The sequence below is a fragment of the Protopterus annectens genome, chromosome 4.part0 (assembly GCF_019279795.1).
Source record: "Protopterus annectens isolate FY-2018-M chromosome 4.part0, PAN1.0, whole genome shotgun sequence".
In the NCBI taxonomy this organism is placed as follows: domain Eukaryota; kingdom Metazoa; phylum Chordata; order Ceratodontiformes; family Protopteridae; genus Protopterus; species Protopterus annectens.
In genome coordinates this window covers 562,903,894-562,923,614 of record NC_056733.1, presented here as the reverse complement: position 1 = coordinate 562,923,614, position 19,721 = coordinate 562,903,894, and the positions used below count along the sequence as shown (strand labels likewise).

At 39.6% G+C, this 19,721-nt stretch overlaps 1 protein-coding gene across 1 annotated transcript in view; it reads left to right on the top strand.

Moving 5' to 3' along the window:
• ANKRD13A (ankyrin repeat domain 13A) overlaps nt 1–19,721 on the top strand; it is a 1,453,295-nt gene that overhangs the window by 874,722 nt on the left and 558,852 nt on the right. Inside the window, exon 7 of the mRNA XM_044068498.1 lies at nt 2,260–2,326. Coding sequence (XP_043924433.1) covers nt 2,260–2,326 — 67 coding nt within the window. The remainder of the gene's footprint in view (nt 1–2,259; nt 2,327–19,721) is intronic.

Sequence of the window (19,721 nt, the reverse complement as noted above, 5' to 3'; positions counted from 1 at the left end):
ACTTGGCCCCGAGCTATCTGAAGACCTCGAGCTTTGTGATAGGCTGATTCGGAGCCGCGTTTCGGCTCCAAACCCATCTGTAAGAATGAAGGCGAGATGAACAACTCACATGGAACGTTATGGTAAGTACATAACTTCTTTATTTGCATGCTGCAAGTAGATGCATCTGAAAACTGTAACTACAACTATGGAATACATTTGTTTAATCCATGCTTTTTGCATGTTTCTGTGTTATCATGCTGCTGATTTCACTGCACAGTACTGAGTCACATGCATATGTGTTGCATCAACACATCAGTGGCTTGCATGTTGTATCCATCTTAGTAGCTAAGTTTAAGTAGTAAGCACTGATTTTCAAACTGTGTACCCCAAGCAAAGCCTCTTTTTTTGTTACCCAAACTAGCTATTGCCTCCTGCATCTGGCCACAAGTCATCTATATGTTCAAACACAGGATATTGTAAATCTTGCACATTTTTATCAATTTATTTATTTGACATTTGTTAACTGGGTTAGTCCGTCTGAGCAAAAGCACATTTTCAACGGAGACCCTTGGAGAAAAGCTCCAGAATTAAACCAAAGAAAGTACAATTTAAAACAAAAGTATCAATATACAAAAGATGTAGGTAATTCAAAATATAAGTAGTTCAAGTTACAAAATCAGTTATACAGAAAATTAACAATGAAAATAAAAAAGTGAGAGAAAAAGTACAATAAAGAGAGTAACAAGTTTGCAACACATTTCTGTTTAAGCAGAGTAGCAAGTTTGCAACAAGTTTGTGTATAAGCATGGGTAAGAAAAAAAACAGTCTATCAGCAGAAAATACATTGAGAAAAGTTGGAAGGGGCAAGAGTTTTACAGAGTGTAGCTTGAATGAAAGTCAAAAGAGGGGAGAAGAGGTAAATCCTGAGGAGGAATAACCTTTGATTAAGAGACTAAGTTAGCGAGGAAAACGGACAGCAAACAGCATAGCAGATGGTTGTAATTATGTTGGGTCATTACAATGGCAGGCCCAAGACAAATGAAAGCTGTCTTTTAAGGCAGATTTAAAGGAGTTGGAGTTTGTGATAGTTCTGACTTTTGGTTGTAACTTATTCCAGGCTGAGGCTACAGAATGACCATAGTGTAGTTTACCAATATTAGTATTTCATTTACTGACTTGTAACTGGTGCTGTAGTGAGCTGCTAAGTGCATGGTTTTAGATATATGGCTGGATGCAAGTGGAGAGGAAGGGACAGGATGATGTTGTGTGTAAAACTGAATGAGCTAGTAGCAGTTGGGGGAGTAGAAACTGGTGTTGGAATTCAAGCCATTGCAGGTTTTTTAAGGCTATACAGTGATGCGTGCGATAATCAAAGTTGGCAGCAAACCTTGCAACTTTGTTGTATGTTCTAATTTAGTCATGAGATTAGATTGGAGGGATGTGAGGAAGGGAGCAGCGTAGAGTAGAGTTGATAGTAGGAGGGCTTGTGCTAGGGAGAGTTTGGAAGCGTTAGTGAGGACATTTTTGTGTCTGTATAGGAGGCCTAATTTTTGGTGTGGTTTTTTTATACATTCCTGAATATGTAAATCAAACCTTAGGTGGTCATCAGTTATAACACCTAGGAGTTTAGCATGTGATATGGTTTAGATGATTGTATTGTTTAGGGAAGAGACTGAGAAGGTGTTTTTGTGATGCTGCATAGTTTTGGGAAGGAATAGAAAAAGTTTTGTTTTCTTGGGGTTAGTATAAGTTGGAGTTGAGGCATGTTTCAGTAGAGTGAAAAGACTCTTGGGTAAAGGTGTGAAGGTGAATGATATCTTCGGAGCAGGAGATGATTATGGAATCATCAGCATATTGAATAAGAGTTGAGAGTGGACAAAAGAGTAAAGGTTGTTGATGAAGATGTTAAATAGAAGGGGTCCAAGGATGGAGCCTTGGAATACCCCAGTGTGAACAGGTAGAAAGGAATAGAGGTTAGACTGCCATTTCATTTCCATAATTTCATTTTGTTTAGTTTCTTATGCTTACATTTCAGTCGCATGATGCCAGCAGGTATATTTCAGCATAATTTAAAGTGTAAAGGTTGTTTTTAATCTGTGAGATGGCACAACACTTTCTTAACTTCTCAGAGTGCTGTAGCAAGATTGCGAGCAAGACTCCTGTCTGACTCATGCAACTTTGCTTTATGATAACAATAGAAGGACTACCTTTTGTATAAAATTCTTTTCCACTTACCTTAATTGTCATGTAAAATAATTTTCTTCCTATTTTTTACAGGAATAAGTCAGGATTTTGGGGCTGGAGATCAGATAAAACAGAAGTAATTAATAGTTACGAAGCTAAGGTGAGTTTTATTATCTTAATAGTAGTAGATTGCATAGTAGGAACCTGAAACAATGTATATGCTTATTCCAGTTTTTGCATTAAGGATTTCCAGACCTTATAACAACACAGAAACAGAGGTTAGTGACAGTGAACATCCCAGTAGCCCATTCCTTTTAGTGCCTGCCCCGTGCTTTTTGGCATGAGCCTTGTAGAGTTGTTTTATTTATTGATTTATTTTATTTTTTTTTTACTTTTACCTAACACAAGCAACTTTGCATACAAAGTTGTCAGCCCATTGGGAAGGTCAGAAAACATCTTTCACTTTCCTCTTTTCAGCAGAAACCATTCATGTTGCTGGTTTTGTGCTCTGCATGTGTTCTGTAGAAGTTCTGTGAGTCAAGTAAGCATTATTACTCCCAGGGCTAGTGAAAGCGGATAAGGTATACATACTAAATCTTGAGTACTTGATAATAGTTTTCAATCTTACTCACAAACACTGGCTAATCTACAGTGTATGTACTGTACCTGTGTACTATGTATGTATTCTACCTATGTTCCAAATTTCAGCTGTACAACACAAATCTATTAATTACCTTTTATTTTTAAATTAATATTTTTTTGTTTGTTTCTCTCCACTGTAACTGTTGATGTACTGCATACCACTGCAAAAACATGTCTTTTGTAATTTGTGTGTATACTGATCATGTCTAAATGACTAAATGTATCTGTAATTTTTCTTTGTGGAGCTTTTGTCCCTGGGCCTCTGCTGAAAAAGGGCCTTTTTGGCTCAGTCAGACACCCCCGGTTAACAAATGTAAAATAAAAAAAAAATAAATAAATAAATTATATCACTAAGTCCCATACACACCTTCTGAGCTGGGAGACCAGGCCGTAAATAACTTATCCTGCTTTCCTTGTTAGTGTTTAAGACCTGAACGGCTTTTCGAACAGTTTCATTTATTTATTTATAATTTAAGTGGGTTGGCCCATAGACTATTTGCAGCTACAACCCGGGCCACAGGGCTGTAGATGATGACATGTTACAAAAAAGTCAGACACAGCCCGTGGAAGAATCAACTTTATTCTTTTTAAGTGAACCTAGTGCCTCAGCTTTTTACCTTCTAGGAGCTTCGGTTGAAACTAACTCCAGTCCCCTTTATAAGAACATTATGGTAATAAAATATTTTAACTAATGATGACATTGAAAAGAACCAAACTAAGCAAGCCATCTAAATTAATACAACCATTTGTCAATGAATAATCTGCAGTTTGACACTTTGCAGTACAATAACTTTTATTTTTAATGTTGTTGTTGGTTGTCTTTCAGCTTTTTCCCAGTAAGGGGTCGCCACAACAGAACTCCGGTTCGCTGATGATTGGCAGTAGATTTTTACGAAATGCTGAGGTGCCAGCTCGACACCTCGCCCATTTACGCACACATGTCTTTCGAACGCTACCCAACCGCGGGGAGAACATGCAGACTCCACACAGAAGGCACTCCCAAGCCCATGGGAGAAAGTCTTGCTGTGAGGTAACAGCGCTACCGCTGTAGTTGTGTAAATGCTTGCTTAGCTGTAAGTAAATAATTAAATGCTAGCAACCTAACATACTTAATGAATCACCATTGTAGCAATACTGTCATATTATTTCTGAATTCAGCCCTTCAGAAATGAATGTGGTATAGTTAACATTAAATTGCTATCTAATGCTACAAGTTCTTAATGTAACTAAAATGCTAAAGAGCAGTTGATTGTATTCATGGAAGACTTTAAGTACCCCTTTATAGACAGGGAAACATACACTGCTTTATACTCGCAGGCACAACCAATTCCTGGACTTTATAAATACCCTCGACCAGATAGTGTGCACACCCACCAGAAGTTCAAACATACTGGACGTGGTACTTACCAACATGAGAGAGAGAGATAGAGAGAGAGCTGCACCCCCAAACCCCCTCAATGTCACTTCCTCACTGATGAGGTCGGATCACAAAGCTGTCTCATTTGAAATAAAAATCAACTCTGTAACTCCAGCAAACCTTGTAAAGGTTAGGAACTATTCCAAAGCAAACTAGACCCTATTAATAGATAGTTTATCAAAATTCAGTGCCCCTCCCAACCCCAAGTTCGCAATAACCTATGCGGACTTGTTCACAGAGGCACTGTACAACCATGTAAATCACTGTATAGTGGCTGCTGTACCTAATAGAAGGAAGCCCAAAACCAACTGTAAAAATAAACCACACTGGCAAAATTCTAACTGTAATAGGATATATAACAAAAGGAAAAAAGTCATGGCTAAAATCAGAAAAAACAGTTCCCATAAAGATAGGAGTTCTCTGATTAAATTAAACAAGAAGCTAAGAGGACTAATTAAGTCCAACAAGGCCAATTCCAAGGTCAGGATAGCCTCACAGGCTTAAGACAACCACAGGGCCTTCTACAGCTATGTCCATAGCCTCAAAGACAGCACACATAATTATGTCAAGCTGGTGGTTAGTGGTGCCACCTGCACTGAGCAGAGTGACATAGCAAATTTGCTGGTTGACAAATTCAGCTCCAACGTCATCCCCCACCCCCACCTGCCTCCTTCCATGATATACATACTAGCATAACCCTCCCCCCAACTATTAACAGGGAGCAGGCTCTGGCCGAGCTTATTAAGGCCAAAAACACAGCTGCAGTGGGCTCCAGTAATTTCTCAAGATGCCTCTTAAATAGCTTGGAAACATGACCTAGTAGGACCACTTGAGTCACTTATCAATTATAGTCTCAAAAAACAGTCTTTGTACCATGAGAATGGAAGACTGCAGTGGTTATCCCACTTCATAAGGGTGACTATCAACCAACCCCAGAAACTACAAATCTATTAGTTTGGCTATTCTAATATGCAAAGCCATGGAATGAATTATCATGGAAATGATCAACGAAAACATAGGCAACCTTCAGACACTGGATCCAAGGGAAGATCATGCTTATTAACCTGGTAGACTTCTTTGAGAACACCAAGGCAGTGGATGTGGGGAAAATAGTGCATACCGCCTACTTGGACCTGGCTGAGACATTCAGTACAATAGCTCACTCAGAAATAGTTGAGAAACTCACCAAACTGGTCTTAAACCCCTACATAACTCACCGGATTGCCAGAAGACTCACTAACAGGACCTGGGAAGTCAGGAATGGTGATACCACGTCCAATAAGAGACTAGTCAGTGGGGTACCACTGCTTTTATTTGACATCTACTTCTCAGAAGTAAAGGCTAATGTCAAGGGCCTTTGGCTGACCAAGTTCATATATGACTGCTAATTGGGAACTATCATAGATTACTCACAGAACACAAACTTCTTACAAGAGGGTGTAACACAGGGAAATGACTGATGCCAAAGTCATGGACTAAAACTCAATGCCAAGAAATGCATTCTAGTTCTTTTGGGAAAACTGACACTCAAGCTAATTACTCCATCAATAAGACACCCCTGAGAGTTGGCCCAGTAGTCAGGGATCTGGGAACATATGTAGACAGTAATCTGGCCTTTGACCAACATGTGGCCGAAGTAGTAAGAAAATCATTCTGTGTCACCCAACTTGTAAGGACATGGCATCCAAATGCAAGGAAGTCATAGTGCCACTTTATTCAGCCTTTATCATACTCATCATTGAGTATAATCCTCTTTGGCATGTACTTGACCAAACACATGCAGCAGTTGGAACACCCACAAAGGTTCCCTACTAGGAGAATCCAGGGTATAAGCTCATTGTTCTATATGGATTACCTTAAAGCTCCATCTCTATACTCTGTCTTCTACAGGTTACTGAGAACCGATCTATGCCTGGCATACAAGGCATCCTTGGATCCAGCTTTGATGGACCTTTTGCACATCCACAAAATAAACACCATCAGAACCACTAGATCCAAGAATTTTATTTTTTCTTTTGCCATAAATAAGACATGTTGGTGAGACAGATGTATGTCTCAGAAGATTCCATGCTCCTTATCCATGCGAGTCAGAGTCTATCTCCAACCCTATTTAAGCGTAACCATGACCAGTGGATGGGAAATTGGAAATTCACCCCAGGTCTTGCCCCCTGTCTCTGGTAGACACAGGCAAACAGTAATGCCCAAACTAATATTATTAACCCCCACATAACCACTAGAAGTTTCCTAATTAACATACCTGTAGATCAGTGTTTGTGTCTATGTCTTTAAGAAGCTATCCAAGGACTTGCATAAGTGTATAAAGACTGAGCAGGTGTGAGCCTGACTGCCATTTTGTAGTAAGCTGTTGAGATGTAAGCATGTATGTAAGTAAGGTCTGCCTGTTAGCCAGTTTGTATTTTATGATGCTGCTATCCATCCTGATGTGTTTCTATGTATTAAAGCATCTAAATGAAATACCCCGACTGCTTGTCATCTATGTTAGAGAGGGACAAGCGACATGGTGTCAGAAGCGGCATGTCTAAAATGACTTGAGGCCAAGATGAGATCCAATTTCTTCAGTTTGAGATTGAGAGGCACTCAGTCGAAACTGGAGGAATATACAGAGGTGAATCATCCCTTCTGTATGTGCAGAATAGGTCAGAAATGAATTTCAGATGTTAAAACTTGCTCAGCACTATTTCTTATTCGCAAAATATGAAACTAGGCATACAGGACACACTAAACGATATTCGCATAAACCAATATGTTCTTTATTGATAAAAATATTCGACTTACTACGGGAAATGTTTGAAATAAAGTCCGAATTGAATAAAATAAAATAAGAAATGACCATATTTTTGCTAAGCACATATTTTCGTATTTGTTAAAGATATGCGAGTTATCAGACATGTATAAAGTGTTAGCATGTTTGTGCAGTATTACAGTAAAGTTATTTCGCAAAATACAACCATTACAGGCATATTTCGCAAAGTTCAGTATTTCAAAGAGTTTATTTTGCATTTAAGTGTTATTACAAGCTCACAGAGCAGTTTGTTCATACATAATTACAAGGGTCTATATTATAAGGTCGAACTCACAGGAGTTCGAATGTTGCAATATCGAACCGTAAAGTTCGAAATCCAGTTATGATGAAAACACAGAACAGCATTTTTCCCAGGGAAATAAAATCCCTGTTCCGTGACAAAAAAAAAAACAAAAAACACTTTAAACTTAAACTGAAGAGGGGGGCTTCACCCCCCAACATGGGGGGCTGTGCCCACCACACCCCCCCCCCCACTTAAATATACCAACTCCGAGATCGCACCACAGTGGAGGAAATAGCAAAGCCCCGAAAATGACCCACTGATTTTTTTTCCCTGGGAAAAAAATCGGTGTGCAGTGGCTTCGCTATTTTCTTATTTCGAACGTTTGGGTTCCATATTACAACGTTCAAACTCCTGTGAGTTCAACTTTGTAATATAGACCCTAATTACAAGGACCATATTTTCATTGTGTTTGTGCATACTTTGTGGGCTTGGCAGATGGATTTCGAAAACCCAGTGCACTTGTGTTTGACAGCAATAGTGCTGAGAACTGGAGAGTATTTTAGCAAGAGTACGACATTTTCATACAGGCTGCATAAAGATGACCGTACAAAGGCATTTATTCTACTTAATTTAGCTGTGTAAAAAGCCATTGAAAGGGAATGTTTATTTGTGTATACACCTGCTGTCTACGCAGGAGAGGTGGAAAACCATCATATTTTTGTACTGGATGAGTCAAAGGAGGATCCTGAGTGCTTAAAATGTAAATTCAGAGAAATGTTCCTCTGGAAAGGTACTTATTTTACAAAAGGGATCAAAAGGCTGGTAAAATTTTTGCAGCATACAGTATATAACTGATTTGAGAAATAAAGCTAAAATGTGCAGAACTGGTGATTTAAGGGATTAGGTGGTAAAGGACAGACTTGTGTGAGGTATGAAAGATGATGCCATGAGAAAGATTTTGCTTAGTGACAGTGATTTGACTTTGAATAAGGTCATTGAGATTTGTCAGATATACAAGCTCACAGAAAAGCACACAAATTTGCTTCCAAATGAGAATAGCTCTAGAAGGCACAGTGATAAAGCTGATGTTGATAGTATGCAGCACGTCGTTAAAAGAAACAGGCCCAAGCACATGGCAGCAACTGTAACCCCTGCAGCACTCAGTGGTAAACCCCAAGAGCTTTCCAGCAAATTCCAGAGTTTGCACAGTCTCACTGAAGCATAAGAGTGATTCAGCAAACTCAAAGCATGGACTTCCACTTAGTTTCATTACCAGCTGTCATAATTGTGAGGGAAATCATGAATCTAAAAGGGAAAAATGTTTAGCTTTTGGTCAGCAATGCCACAAGTGCAATAAATGGAATAATTTCAAAAGGTTTTGTAAATCAAAAGGCCCACATTCTTTTATTAAAAGGGAACATTTTAAGAAATGAGGTGATCAAATAGAGAGCTGCAATTCTACTCTCTATGTTGATGGTGTGTCAGTGCTTCATGAAACAGTTAATGTAGTAGACTTAAGGGTAAAGAATGAAGTGTTTTGTATTTTTCAGATACATGGCAAAGCCATAGAGCTCAAACTTGACACAGATTCCAAGTGCAATGTTATGTCAGCAGAAATATCTGCTAGTGTGTGTCATGGTGAAAGGCTTGACTGGCAAGGTGTGTGAAGCTTGTTGCTTGTGGAGGTGAAGAAATTCAGACTGAAGGCTCTAGTGCTTTAATGTTACTCTTCTGGAAGATGTTATGACTTATTATTATACATGGTCAAACGGCACATCCAGTCATTATTAGGGCTCAGAGACAGTTTGAAAATGGGACTTCTTTAATTTAATAAGGAAGTCCATCAAGGTAGCGTAAAAGACTACTACTCTAATTTCGGTCAGTACATTTTTTTCTACCTATGTTGATCTTTTCGAAGACAAATTATGGAAGCTTCCAGTTGTGTACTCCAGGAAGTTAAACCCAGAGGTCTGTCCAGTTATAAGGCCAGCTCAAAAAGTTCCAATAGCTTTGCAAAACAGAGTCAAAGCCGAGTTAGATAAAATAGTGCAACAAGGTGTGATTTATCCAGTTGCAACTCCAACTGAATGGGTATCTTCCATGGTGGTAGCTCATAAGAAAAGTTCAGATGACATCAGAATATATATTGACCCATGAGATTTGAACAAAGCATTAAAAAGACTTGATCATCCAATGAGTGGAGTCGAAGAAGTCGCAGCCTTGATGCCAAATGCCACTGTTTTTTTCTGTCTTAGATGTAGAGAGTTAATTTTGGCAAATTCAGCATGACAAAAAATCCTCAATGCTCATACTTTCAGTACTCTGTTTGGCAGGTTCAGATTTTTGAGAATGCCATTTGGGATCAATTCTGCAAGTGAAGTCTTTCGACGTGCAGTAGAGCAACTTTTTTCTGCATATCTTTGTGCTATTATAGTAGACAACATACTAGTAGGAGGTATTGGTAAAGCTGAACATGACAGAAACCTCAGAAAAGTTCTGGAAAGAGCACATCAAGTGAATCTTAACATCAGTTGACAGAAATGCAAATTCAGACTACAAGATGTTACTTATGTCGGTCATTTATTTGCTAGATCAGGTCTACGACCAGACCCTTCAAAGCAAACAGCTATTCTCAAGATGCCAGTTTCAGGCAACGTTCAAGCCCTGCAACATTTTCTTGGCATGGTTAACTATCTAGGCAAGTTCATTCCAGACCTGAGCCAACTTTCAGCACCAGTTAGAGAGCTGACACATAAAGATGTATCGTGGTCTTGGTTAGAACAACACCAAAGAGCATTTGATTTCTTGAACAGAGAGAATTGCTAGTCCACCAACTCTCATATACTATGATATTCACAAACCAGTAACATTTTCCTGTGATGCTTCGAAATTTGGTATTGGTGCAGTCATTCTGCAAGAGGATCAGCCTGTTGCCTATGCATCGAGCACTCTAACCAAACTGAAATGCAGTATGCCCAAATTCAGAAAGAGCTTTAGGCAATTGTGTTTGCATGTTCAAAGTTCCATGATTATGTTTATGGTAGACCTATCCAGAGTGAAACAGACCACCAACCCCTAGTCCCTATCTTGAGTAAGCCTATGCATTCAGCTCCAGCCAGACTGCAACATGTGATGGTAAGATTGCAAAAGTATAATTTCAATCTTGTCTACAAGAAAGGCAAACATCTTTATCTTACTGATACATTATCCAGATCACCCAGAAACACCACTGGACAGCATGAGAATGATAACCTTGATTTTGAAGTCATAGAAGTGAGAAATTTTTCTTCCACACGTCTTGATGAGCTGAGATCACACGCCCACAGATCCAGTTTTACGGAGGCTCAACCACTTTCTCAGTCAAGGATGGCCATCAAAGCAATCTAGTTTATCTCAAGACGTGCAACCTTATTTTCCATACAGAGATGAGATTTTGTCTGACAAAGGTATCATTATGAAAGGTCTGAAAATAATTGTTCCAAAGTCCTTGCAACAAGAGTATATTATTATCTTGCATTGTGGTCACCCAGGACCTGGCTTTACCAAAAGAAAGGTGAGAGAACTAGTATTTTGTCCTTCTGTGTCACTAGACATTGAGAGAAGACTTTCTTCTTGTTCTTTGTGTAATAGTACAAAGCGACATCAACAGAAGGAGCCACTTCAGGTAAACCAGATTCTTGAACTACCTTTGTCGACAGTAGCCACTGATATTTTTGAGTGGAATGGTCAACGTTATTTGGTGTTAGTAGACTCTTACTCTAATTGATTTGAGATTGACCTAATTCCTAACCTAGTATCCAGTACTTTCATTATTAAGGTGAAATGTCATTTTGCAGTACATGGTACTCCAAACAGTTATTTCTGACAATAGCACACAGTTTACAAGCCAACAGTTCAAAATATTTGCTGAAGAGTGGGACTTTATTCCTGTCACAAGTAGTCCTGAGTACCCACAGTCAAATGGTTTGGCAGAACATGCAGTTCAAAGTGCAAAACAGTTACTAGAGAAGTCAAAATGAGATAATAGTGATGTTTTTCTGAATCTCTTGAATCTCAGAAATGTTCCTTGTGATAAAACTCTTGGTTCACCTGCCCAGGGACTTCTGTCGAGACAAACCAGAAGTACATTACCAATCAGTAGTCAGTTGTTGGTTCCATGTGTTAAGAACAACAGGTCAGTGAAAGCCAATCTGTTGAGGAAGTGCCTATCCAGAAGTCCTACTATGATAAAACCAGCAAACCACTCAGTCCATTACGAGAAGGAGAAGTGGTAAGGATGCAAGCGTGCAGAGGTATGATCGGATTGGATTCATGAAGAATATTTGCCCACAGCTGAGATCATACATTGTGGAATCACAAGGAGCAGAGTTTAGGTGGAATTGGAAGCATTTAATACAGGTGTCCGAGGCTGCACCACAGCACACAGCCTGTGAGAAAGACTTTTTCTCAGAGTGAGTTGCCCGGTGTTCCAGTTCCAGAGAATATTCCCATTCCTGTGATGAATACAGAAGTTCCTGATATGAGTTTTTGACCGTAGACTGTCCCTGTTCCTTAATTCAGTCCAGATTGTTACGTTATGAGATTTGGTCGTATCTTCAGACAATGTAATAGATACATGGCAACTTGGCCATGAACATTGTGTTTTGTTTCAAGTGTCTATAGTAATGCATGTCTAACTCTAATATTGTTTTTACAAAGGGCAGTCTTTTTAAGAGGGAGGATGTAGATCAGTGTGTGTGTATATATATCTTTAAGAAGCTATCCAAGGGCTTGCACAAGTGTGTGGAATATTGGAGAAAAATCTATGTGGGTAGTGACAACATGTGTCATATAATGTCTACTAGTCTCATGTTAAAACATATTTTTTCTGCCACCCCTGTACAAAGGAAGACTCTCTGTTTCTTGATTTTCTTGTCTGGTTCCGTTAACTGAAGATCTCCATAACCTTTTCCCTTAGTCTTTTTCTGTAATTTTAACAGAGCTCTTTCAAAATCACAAGCATCAACAACATTCCTGAAAACTGCTACATTCACATAAGGGTAACGTCCAAGTTTTTGTCTCATATTTTTGGCCTGTTTCTCAAAATTGTGTTTTTCTGGAAGATCATTAATAAATCATTGAGGGTTGAAGTCAGAAAATAGGCAGACTTTTAAGTTTCAGACTTCATACCTTTCAGAAAATCCATGCTAATGCAAAACCTGTTATTCTATCAGGGTTCTAATTTTGCAATAATTAAAAGCTGTCCCTATTTTTGGGTCTTTGTCCCCCCATTATTTATGGTTTTGCCCAGATGTTTTGCTCTAAGAGGATGAGAGGTATGCCAGGGTGCCAGATTTCTTGTAAAACAACAAAATTGTTTCTTCAACAGGATTTGTCTGCCATTTATTTTATAATATAGTTCCTTTTATTTAGTGTGTGTTAATGCAGTGATATTAATATATCAACAATTCTGTGTTCCCAGATGTTCAGCAAACATCCTGCCTTACTGGCATATGGGTAATAGTGCACTCCTACACTTCCCTGACAGTCTGTCAAAGCTCAGAACTCCTCCTACTGCTTGTCTGTGAAGGTGAAGAACCAATCACTTGGCAGGACCAGGACAACCCTTCACATTCACAGACAGAACTCTTTCAGATGTTCATCATATGGTACAATTGAGCAAATAACTGCTGACCCTAGGAGGGAGATTGGAAGAATTTGTTAAAAAGGAATTTCAATGGCAGCTGAGATTGGATGCTAATTTCCTACCAGGGTTGAATGATTCCATCTCTGTTATGCTAATATTAAAAGAAAAAAATGATAGGTTGTAATGTGTTTTTTATACACTTTTACAACGTATTTTTACGTATTGTCAAAGTTGAAATTGAAAAATGTATATATTTTCAGTATTTGTATGGTTATTACACAGTTTATGTTTCAGTAATAATTTTGTTTGGTTAAATATCAGATGTTTGAATGTGGGTAAAAAGAGATCAGCAGGTTATTTTAATATTGTGGTCATTATTATGTCTATTGATTTTTTATTAGAGTATCATGTGACAAGTATGTATTTCTTTTTTATTGGTGGATTTTATTTGATGTATATTTAAACAGCCTTGTAGTAGTCATTTAATGTATTCTGATGAAGCCCCAGTGTGGTAGGAATGAAAGCGCTCAGTATTATGTGTGTATTTTACTCATTAAAGTGGATTTTAACCTATCGGAGCCATCGTGGAGTGCGTTTTTTATTTTGTTTTCATCATATTGATCACTGCTCCATTAGCCTTATCTATATATGGGTTTTATCCTGCCAAGGAGATAACAGCCAGCCAGCTTCCAGAGCTTCAGGGCACCTTCCATGTGATCAAACTGTCAGGCAGCTCAAGCTGAGCTGACTAAACGATAAGTATGGGTGCCAAGCCCTTCAGAGCTTTACTGCTGCTGAAAAGTACGCTCCTCTGAGGCTTTTGAGGATTGACAGCTTGCGCTGTTCCTTTGCTGGACAGATAAGTTCCCCTTAGGGAAAAACTTCCATTCAATTATTTTTGTGAATTATTAATACTTTCCAGTTCACTAAAGTTATTTTAAAGATAGGAGTTTGTTTTTAACGGACTGTTACAAGACTGTAATGTACTTTTAAATGAGAGCGCTATTTTTTCCTGTCAGTTTAAAAGTTGTTTAACGTATTTAAAAAGATTGTTTCTGTGGATAAAATGCATTTATTTTACTTCTGGGGACTGAAAAGTGTTTTAAGGTGCTTTTTAATGTGTTTTTATGTGAAAAAAGTGACTTTTAAAAATGTTACAATTTTACGGGCTTTTGCTACTTTTTTCCCCTGGGAAACAGGCATCATTTCTGGCTTGAACTTGGAAGATAAAGACAGACAGACAGTCCCAAGTTCTGTCCTTCTTCCATTCACAAAAAGAAAAAGTTAAGCAAACAGCCTTTGCCACTACAGCGGGCTAACAATTTGACTCAGCCATAGGAGGATGCCTTATTATAAAATAAATGGCAGACAAATCCTGTTGAAGAAACAATTTTGTTGTTTTACAAGAAATCTGGCACCCTGGCATACCTCTCATCTTTTATTTCAAATCCGTCTGGTGTAGCACCTATAGCCACTATGGACTAGAGTTAGCCATGTCCTTTATAGCTGTTGGAGTCCCCTTAGTGGGCAAGGGAGAGCTACTCAGTCCTGGGAGAAGGAACAGGGATGGCTTCCCTGTTTTGTCAGAATGTTGTGTCTATGCCTGGGGAAGCTACTGTTGCCATTTATAACACTGTTGGCCCCATTTTTTTTCTGTCAAAAAGAAACAGAAACTAAACATGTAACTACTCCTCCTCAAATTTCCTTAGACAGTAGTAGATTACTGGGTCTGGCTCAGGTGATTTTATTTATTGCTTTCCGGTAAAAGAAAGAAGGAAACCTCCTTTCCTGAAGGGATTCAAGATTCTGAATCTGGACAGGAAGATAAAAGGACAAATACAGATTTTCTCCTTAGTTTGCTGATTCAGAATCAGAGGAGAGCTCAGTTTCTGATTCTCCTTTTGGGGTCCCTCTCTCTTTGAAACTAATTCCGTAATGTGCCAATGTTTTCAGTAGGAGTACACTGATGTTTCTCTGTCCCTCAGAGAATTTTATAAGCTGTTAAAGAAGGAATTTCTTGAACCCTCACCATTTCCTTCTGTACTGTCAGCTTTGGAGGATGTGTGTGTGTCTGTCTATACCTTTGTTTTTCCCCCGATAATCAGCCTGCTGCTCCTAAAAACATAAGATAGAATGTCTTTTTAAGATTTTATGTACTATCTCCAAACGTGATCCGGCAACTATAGTTTAATTATTCCTACTGCTGGTAAACAGTCAATTCCCATCACATACTTTCTGTTAAGGATGGAAAGATTATTGATGGGTTCGGGAAAATAGTGAATGCTTCTGCAACTTTGATTTTCAGAATTTTGAATGTCAGGCTCACATGTTAATGTTTATTCTGACAAATTGTAAAAGTTTGAGGAATGTTTGGTCTGCAGTTTTTGTCCTCATGAGGAAACATCTGCTTTAACTTATTTAGTTTCTTCTGTTGTACAGTCACTCATCTTTGTTTATAGTGTGTGTATGGACTATGGTATCTTTTACTGTTTTGAGGAGGTTTGCCTGACTGCATTCTCAGAACCTGCCAAGAGGATATGAATGATGAGATTTTATTTTATCTTTTGAATAGAGATTCACATTTTGGTTCCTTTGCTGCATATATATATATATATATATATATATGTATATATATATATATATATATATATATATCTATATATATATATATATATATATATATATATATATATATATATATATATATATATATATACATACATATATATATATATATATGGTTCCCTATCAGAAGCCTGAAACACAATAAGCCTGAAAATCAAAATCCTGAAAACTATAGACTGAAAGTTCAAAATCCTGAAACTCAAAATCCTGAAAACACAAAATGGACATACTGACGTCATTGTGGCTTTGCTATTGTTAGCCCTGTGGTGTTGGGTCATGCGTTGGGTTCAGGTAAGTGTGCGGTTGGTTTTATGTTAGGGTTAGGGGCGGTCTAAGTGAGATAGGGTTGGGGCAGGTTAGGCATGTATGCAATAGTGACAAATATTGGGGTTAGGGCGGTTTAAGTGAGTTAGGGTTAGGGCGGGTCAGGTGAGTGTGCGATAGTGATGGACCTTAGGGTTAGGGTTAGGGTCAGGGTCAGTTGGTAGATATTAGTGTCTTTATAGTGACATATTAGCATTATTTGTGTTTTCAGGATTTTGAGTTTCAGGATTTTGGTCTTTCAGGATTTTGAACTTTCAGTCTATAGTTTTCAGGATTTTGATTTTCAGGCTTATAGTGTTTCAGGCTTCTGATAGGGAACCATATATATATATATACATATATATACATATATATATATATATATATGTATATATATATATATATATATATATATATATATATATATATATATATGGTTCTACCTGACTTCGCCGACAGCGCAGCAGAGAAGACGACAGAGCTTGAATTGCTCCAAGAGACCGAAACAAGAAAGACCGACCGATCTGAGTGGTGTGGCAGAACATCAACAATGCAGAAAGAAGACCACGACGACAAACAACAGCGCCGAGGATGCCGACATGGGGAAAGGCTGTGTGGTATGTGTACGACGTAGTGACGGACGTTAGGGTGCGAGGCAGGTGAGATTGGCGGTCTGTCTGGATGGGGATAGGGTGGTTAGAAGTGGAGTTAGGTTAGTGAGGGGGGGGTTAAGGTTAGTAGGTTAGGAGGTTAGGGGGGGTGAGTTAAGTAGGTTAGGAGTAGTTAGGTGGGGGGGTATTAGTAGTTAGAGGTGGGTTATAGGGGGGTAGGGTTAGAGTTAGTTAGGGGGTTAAGTGAGTTAGGGGTAGGGCTGGGTACGGAGTTTAGTGGAGGGGTATAGTGGGTTTTGGTTGTTAGTAAGGTTGTTGTGGTGGTGTGTGTGGTTTGTGTGTGTGTGATGTGTGTGTTTTTTGTGGATGTTTGTTTGTGTGGTGTTTTGTTTTGGTGTGTTGTTTGTATTGTGTTATTAGTTTTGTGTGTTTTTTCGTTTGTATGTGGTGTATATGGTGTGTCGTGTGGTGTTGTGTGTGTTCGTGTTGTGGTTCTTGTGGTTGTGTGGTGTCGACCATATATATATATATATATATGCATATATTCTAGATACAAATACTTGGTACTTTTTGATTAGGCACCAGGTGATTATATAGCTTATAGCAGACAAATTGGGGCTGATTAATTTTGGTTGCTACTTTTTCTGCACATAGCTTAAACATGAGATTACGCTCCATCCAGTTGCATAGGTATTTAAAAGCAGTCACCTGATTTATAAGAACACTTTCACAAGCTTTAGTAAATATTGGGCCTACCTTTGCCAGTTTTTAGGTTATGCCAGAGAGCACTGATGCATTTTCAGGGTTTTAATGTAGGCTTGAGTGCAGCTAGCAGTATGCAATCTTTGTTTGTCCCCTCAGATGTCATATATACTGTCCCAGACCACAATGCCCCATGTCTATACCAGGTCTACCTGCTTCCTCCCAATCCCCGGACTTGCTCTGGTGTTGCTGGGTCCAGTCATGGATCTTAAGGGTGACAAGGGAATTGGACTGTCTGTGCTTCCACCTGTTTTTTTTTTTTTTTTTTTTATTATGTTATATGCTGTATTCACCATTCCCTTCCCCTGCCCCCATGCTGTCTGGTTGCATCTAAGGGCAACTCCCCTCTTTGGATCATGCATCTCTTTAGGAAGTATCACCATCCTGCAGGATGGGCACCCCCATATCTCCCTGCTGCTCCATTGGTTGCCCGAGCTGTTACTAGAACATGTACCGACTTGGCTGTAGTTAGGACTTTATCCCTGTATGCCACTTGAGTGGCCTGTTAAAACTAATTTTTCTGAACATTCTGGATGTGAGCCACATATCTAGTATGAGGAGGTTCATTCTGGTTAGCAGCAGGACTAATGCCAGCAGCCATTAGGACACTGTAGCACCAGGTTAGCAGCAGGACTAATGCCAGCAGCCATTAGGACACTGTAGCACCAACTTTCAAAGGATGCTAAGTCCCTCCCATTTATTTGTAATACAACACGTGGTACCTTCCTCTCTGGATGTCTTCTACTATGCTGCAGGACACAGCATCAAACAAATGGCCTTAGGCTACTAGAATTCTTTTTGTGATAGCATTTTCACAAATCCTTTAGTGCAGTCCTTTTTCTCTCTTTTTTTCCATATCATTAGGGTTTCAATACTTTTTATCAAGGTTCAGTTTGACCCCCCCCCCGCCTTTTGTGTGGAGATGTTTTCTTCACTTTAGATGCCTCTCTCAGGCCTGTCATTGGTCTTTTTTTGCCCTTTTGTCTTAATTTGTGTTGTTATTATGAGCCTTCAACATTTCTTGCTATTAAGAAAAATCTTGCTGTTATTGTAATTGTTTTTGCCTTTTGTTGTATTTTATTGTTTCGGGTACCCCCCCCCCCCCTTTGCTGCCATCATGGACTAAATATTTAAAATGTATAAATGAGGGAATAAGATCCCACTCCAGGATAAGCACAAACAATGCTTATTTGTATGTGTTTGGGGGACAGCAAAATTTGTTAGGGGTTAACTCCTAAAGCCCTGAGAAACTGTAAAGATGAATTTGAACTGTGTATGTATGTATGACAAAACCCTTTTAGTCCAGCCCGTTTCCTCTCTTTCTGTGTCAAATGTTTCATCAGAGCCAAACGTCTTAGCTTTGTCTTCAAACTGTCAGTTTCCTTCCTCTGACTCCCCCAGATGTGTAAACCAAGGACTTCCTATCCAGGTCCTCAATACAAGAAGAGAGTAGGGGAATGGAATTCTGTCAACTGGGGAGAGTAAGTCTTCAGGAATTTATTCAAATTGAAGAGGTTAACTTCACTTGCTGACAGAGAAGTCACAAAGATTTAAAGCTCCAGATCAGTTACTGTGTTTTGTCAGTCACTCTGTATATAATGTCATGTATCTGTAGTCTGTAGAACTTCAAGTAAGGTTGCCACCTGCCCCTTTGTCAGTGGGACACTCATGGGTTAAGCCACCTTATCTCGTTGCCCGCTGTATTAGGTAGTGGGACCTGAAAAGTCTCGCTTTTGCGATCGCACTGAATCGCCGTGGAAAACTCACAATTGCTTCTGGCTTTTTCACAACAATTCAGTTACATCACCAACCTGGACCTGAAGGCAAAGCTGCTGCTTATTAGGTCCGGGTGCTTTAATTCGTGCAGCAATTGGCTGCAGTTCATGAAATGGGTGGGGATTGGGGCAGGAAGAGCCCTGCAAAGATCGCGGCTGTAAGAGCGCTTTGTTTTAAGTGCTTCTACAGCCGCTAAAAAACGACCGAGATTTTTTTTTTATAACAAGCGATCCAGCCACCCAGCAATCCTCCTCCATCCAGCCAGCCTCCTCCTCCTCCAGGCAGCCAGCCAGCCAGCCTCCTCCTCCAGCCAGCCACCAGCCATCCTCCTTCATCCAGCCAGCCAGCCATCCTCCTGAATCCAGCCAGCCAGCCATCCACCTCCATCCATTCAGCCAGCCATCCTCCTCCATCCATCCAGCCAGCCAACCAGCCATCCTCTTCCTCCATCCATCGAGCCAGCCATCCTCCTCCAGCCAGCCATCCTCTTCCTCCATCCATCCAGCCAGCCATCCTCCTCCAGCCAGCCAAACATCCTTCATCCAGCCAGCCATCCTCCTCCTCCATAGAGCCAGCCAGCCATCCTCCTCCATCCAGCCAGCCAGCCAGCCATCCTCTTCCAGCCAGCCAGCCATCCTCATCCTCCATCCAGCCAGCCAGCCAGCCATCCATCCTCCTCCTACATCCAGCCAGCCATGCTCCATCCATCCAGCTAGCCAGCTATCCTCCATCCATTCATGCAGTCA